The 5104-nt window shown below is 49.0% G+C and overlaps 1 protein-coding gene across 3 annotated transcripts; it reads right to left on the reverse strand.

The window, feature by feature from the left end:
- LOC108636232 (target of rapamycin complex 2 subunit MAPKAP1-like) lies at nt 1046-3336 on the reverse strand. Of its 3 annotated transcripts, XM_018049571.1 has the most exons (3): nt 3310-3336; nt 3115-3265; nt 1046-2696 (listed from the first exon to the last, which is right to left on the reverse strand). In XM_018049571.1, exon 3 carries the CDS (start codon nt 2467-2469, stop codon nt 1477-1479), a length of 993 nt encoding a protein of 330 aa, XP_017905060.1. In that variant the 5' UTR covers nt 2470-2696; nt 3115-3265; nt 3310-3336; the 3' UTR covers nt 1046-1476. The 3 variants fall into 3 exon arrangements, with proteins under 3 accessions (XP_017905060.1, XP_017905059.1, XP_017905062.1); XM_018049570.1 differs by lacking the exon at nt 3310-3336 and having other exon boundaries at nt 1046-3114; nt 3185-3265; XM_018049573.1 differs by lacking the exon at nt 3310-3336 and having other exon boundaries at nt 3185-3259.

Here is a 5104-nt window from a genome sequence, read left to right on the forward strand (position 1 = left end):
CCTTTTTAGCATCAATTGAAAGCAGCACTCACCATTTTTACTGATTTGGGTTTACTCTTTTTTTTTTTTTTTTTAATGACCAAATTAGTCATTTATATTTTTCAAAGATATCTAAATATAAAATTGCTAAAAATTCAAATAACAGATAGCAAGCTACAAATAATATTTGTTTCTGGGGTGGGTAGCAATGGAAGACATTAGAAAAGGGTGCTTCTGTTGGCTGAACAAAGATCAGAATGAAGGAGGAATTCACTAGGACGCCCCTGTGCAAACGGACCCTCAACTGTCAGAGGCTGTTTCAGCAACGTCGCTTCCTGTACCACAATTAAAAACAATTTTTTTTTGAAATGCGGTTCCTAGGTGAAACCTTGGCCCCGCCACCCTGGCCGGGGACTGAGCGAAAGGACGTCACCCTGGGAGGGACCCTGGAGAGGCTGGTAAGGAGCACTGAGGCAGCAGGCTAGCCTGAGGGGTGGGGGTCAGCAGATGCCCATTCCCTTGCTCCCCACCCCCGGGAGTGGGACCCCTGGCAGCAGCTCCCCTCACCCCGAGGTCTCCGATGAAGTGAAAGCAGTGGCTTTCCTGCCGCTGAGACCAGGGGGCAAGCACTGTGAAGAGAGGAGTCTTCAGAGTCCAGGGCATGCCCACGTGCGGGTCTGACTGTCGGCTCAAACTCAGCCTGGCTACTGAGGAAACAGCAGCTCGGCGTGACCCCCGTTTCCCTGCGCCCCGAGCTTGATGTGCAGTCCTGCCTTCCTGAAGTCAGAGGTGCTGGAGTGGCTGAGGAGAGAAGGCTTCCGAAGGGGTGGGTGGTGCAGCCCTGGACACACATCACTACGTCCCCTCCTGAACTTCAGTAAGATGCTATCCTCAGAGCAACATGCTCATTTAAACAAATGGCATAGTTAAAACTATTGACTAAACCCTAAACATTTCTTCTGAAAAATCGAGCCATAGCTTTTCCAATCTGCCTGTTCAATATGGGGAGCAAGCAGATTCTAAAGAGAATAACATAATCAATCCTGCCCCAAAGAATGGTCCGTCATACCAACCATGATAAAGAGTTTATTAAAAGGAAGAAGAAAAAAACAGAAATGTACACTTTTGTTCTTGGCTTGTTTTAGGAAATTTGATCAAGCTGCAAGGACACGTCTGGGCGCGGCTATGTACATCCTTGCACGGGGCCATCAGGCAGTGAAGATGGCGGGGCCTCTCGTGGCTCCTTGCCGTGTCGTCCGGCCCCGGGCACTGCTTGTCAAAGCCACTGTCACTCAGGCTTCGGTCCGGTGGAAATGTCCCCAGCTCTGTCCGAGGGAGTGCCCCCCTTCCCCTGGAGCCCACCAGCCCTGTCCCCATGAGCCGGGAGCCTGGACCTCGGAGCATGTCCGAGGACCGCAGGACACAGGGTGGGCAAAAGCCACCTGGCCCCGCAGGCGGCTCTGAGCTCCGGCAACAGACTGAAGCTGCAGGCAGCCGTCACTGCTGCCCTGATTTCTTTTCCTTCTGGAAGCTGAAGCTTGTAGGTCTGTTCAGTTTTCTTTGTTTTTGAGCGAAATAGTCAGCCCGGGCAGTGCTTGCTCGCGATTCCAGTATGTAGTTAACCTTGAGCACGATTTTGTTGACAGTAGCAGCGTCAGATTCAAAGTAGAGGTGTTTATAGTCGTGATTGCTTAGATATGTGAGTTTAAATATTGCGTGACTGGGGCTTTTTTCCTCTGCAAGGTCACAGGCACAGAGCAGGTCAGAATTGATCGAGATGGGCTTCTGCTTAATCCAGAACTTGGTGCTGGCTTTCTGACTCGTGACAGGGTCTATCTCCACTTTGTCTCCAGAGATACCTAACTGGACGTCGGTCGTGAAGCGGAGTCTGTGGATCATGCTGACTTTGAATGACTTGTAGTGGTGGCTGCTCAACATATCCTGTACTGTAGCTATGTCAATCTGCGAATCCTCCTCGAAAACCCCGTCTGCCCTTGAACTGTTCTTGCGGACCAGGCAGAACTCCCAGGCGCTCTGGCTCTCCAAGGTGCTCTCCAGGTCCACGGCGACGTTGGGCTCGCTCTGCTTCTCCAGGCGGTACTGAGGGCCTGGAATTTTCTGGGATCCTTTTCTTCGCTTCACTGCCTTTAGCAAGATTTCTTTCATGGTGACCTTTGTGTTGTCCACCTGAATAAGGGAGAATCCATGAGCAGCATTTATTCGAACAAAGAGCGACTCTTTGGATGTCAGACCGGGAGATGAATACTTTTCAACCAGGGCCAAAGTACTGAAGCCAAACTTATGAATGGGCTCGTTGGAATCCAGTGGGGGAAAGTCTGTGTCAACCTCCCCGTCATCCTCGGCAATATGCAGGCAGTAGGCACTGACATTGTCATTGAGCTTCGGCTCCCGTCCTTCGCTGGTGTACTGCCAGCAGATGAGCCCGATGAGGTCCTGCACCCTGGCGCTGGCCATAGTCACCACCGTCATCGGCAGCAGTCTGTCCTGGCTCGAGTGTAGGGGGAGGTAGACATCGATCTTCTTGGTCGCTGTTGTGCCCACGTGACCCTTGCCATCAAATTTGGAGTACTCGTTAAAGGGATTATTCAGCTGCAGGGGGCACTGCTCCAGGCGTACAGATAATATCGACTGCTTCCCAGAATTTGGAGGTTTCTCTTTGAGGGACTTTTTTTCAAACAGTGACTTTAACTCCTGGGCTGATTGCTTAGAATTTCTTTCTTTCCACTGAATATTTTTGCATTTGATCTGGTTTTGTCTCTCTTTTTGGAGTCGTTCTAATCTTTGAGCTGTATTTGAGCGTCTTCTAATACCAAAGTCCCAACTTGAGGTAATATCGACCGACTGGGCGTACACATAGCCCTGACTCTCACCATTGCTTCCCTGAATTTCTGACCCACTGTCTCCAGGCACTGAAGGAGGATGAATCTTCTCTAGGTCAACATCATGATCAATGAGAACCATCTCACACATTCCTGTGTCATCACTGGTCACATGTGACTGTCGAATATGAGCTAGAATGATAGTTGGATTGTCCAAGAAGGCCATCCTTTCTGTGGGCCAATTTCCTTAAAAGGCTATTTTCTCCTCTTCATATTGTTTCACGGGCTCAACTACCATCTGCCAAGATCCAGGTAAAAGGAGCCTGGTACAGTACCGTGCCTCTCAAACTTGTCCACGGATACACCTGAAGCTGCTGCCACACTACGGGCCGGGATGGCCCTGGGACACGTTCCTGGGGGGAGGGCCCGGCTCCCCCGCGCCCCCCCCCCCCCCCCCCCCCCCCCCCCCCCCCCCCCCCCCCCCCCCCCCGGTCCCTGCCCCAGCTCCGCACTCTCGGAATCCTCAGGGACTGGCGCTCCTCCCGGCCGGCTCAGCAGCCGCTTTCCGGACTCGCCCTCATACCCCAGCCGCTCGCTGCCGCTGGCCGACCGAGGAGCAGCCCCGTTGCCCCGAGCCGCGCCACGACCCGGAACCGCCTGATTTGGGTTTACTCTTACGGGCAATAAGAAAACTATAGGTCATTCGTATCTTTATTGAATATGAGGATTCTATTCCTCTCTCTCATTCTTGTCCTTATCCAGTCTCTACCTCCTCTTTTGACAACATCACCAATTTCTTTCTGAAGCCTCTGTCCTGAATGCATGTAGGCACAGCAAGCAGCAGGCAGAAAATATCATTTCTCTTTCAGTTGACTTGACTTAAAGACAGTAAACTCAGGATCCTTTCATTATTCTTCAGGTTTTTACCTCCAGGATCCCCTTTATTGGTTTTACTCCTTAAGACTTTTTAACAGAGATCAGTGAATTCCTGAAAATTGCTGGCACAACTTTCTACATTTAGGCTTAAGTGGATTTAGTGGTAAGGAGAGGGCAGAGAGCTTTCATTACATTTTCAAAGGATTAAGTGGTTAAAATAAAGAAATCAAGCCAGTCAATTCTAGAGGAAATCAACCCTGAATATTCACTGGAAGAACTGACGCTGAAGCTGAAGCTCCAATACTTTGGCCACCTGATGCGGAAAGCTGGCTCGTTGGAAAAGACCCTGATGCTGGGAAAGATTGAGGGCAGGAGCAAAAGAGGACAACAGAGGATGAAATGGTTGGATAGCATCACTGACTCAATGCACATGAGTTTGAGTAAACTAAGGGAGATAATGAAGGACAGGGAAGCCTGAAGTGCTGCAGTCCATGGGGTTGCAAAGAGTCAGACATGACTTGGTGACTGAAAAACAGGAACTATTGTGATACCCACAAGGGGAGCTAATCTGTTTAGTCTTAGTGTGTTTAAGGTTAATTAGATTAAATCCATGGGTCACCATTCAAGCTCATTCATTGGCTTCTGGAAGTACTGTCTGTGGGGACTTCTGGATTCTCCAAGGTCTGGAAACAAAGACAATGGGAAGAAGGAAGTAGCAGAGCCCTCCATTAGAGGATGCTAAACACTTACAGGCCCTGCATACTGCTCTCCACCCCTCACCCTGCCTCCTATGTACTACCTCTTACCCCAGCCTGGTATCAGCCTATAAGGTGCTGGATGGTTAATTCACAAAAGGGGAAAATTGCTGCCTTGCTGAACTGATTACTCTTTTATCTGTTCACTGTTAAATGAGAGCATGAGCCAGAACTCTAGTTTCCATTCTGGAGTCTTCTGGGTTCATGTACATAACGCAGTTGTCCCTGTGGGAGAGCAAAAATAGACAAAGACAAACATCTTTACTTCCTTTTGTTGATACTGCTCTTGGTGGGAAAACTCTGGGAACTGGGGAATTTTTACTTTCATTGGAGAAATGTTTGTGGAGCACTCGTCTGTTGCAAGCACTGGGCCAGAAGCTGGCACATGGTGTGAACAAAGCAGATGTGGTCTCTGACCTTGTGGAATTTCCAGTCAGGTGAGTCTTATATCATCAATCCCACAGATGGGCTGAGCTCTCTTCAACAGAATCTGACATGATGTTTGGATTTCAATCAAATTGTGTCTTAAATACTTCCAGTGATCCCTAAGGCCAAAGTAGGGGAAAGAACTAGTTAAGGTGAAGCTCATATTTTAAAACAAAAATTTCAAAATAAAGGTTTAAGAAAGAGAGTTGTGAGAGAAAAATACAGAAA

This window comes from Capra hircus, chromosome 6 (assembly GCF_001704415.2).
Source record: "Capra hircus breed San Clemente chromosome 6, ASM170441v1, whole genome shotgun sequence".
Taxonomy (NCBI): Eukaryota; Metazoa; Chordata; class Mammalia; order Artiodactyla; family Bovidae; genus Capra; species Capra hircus.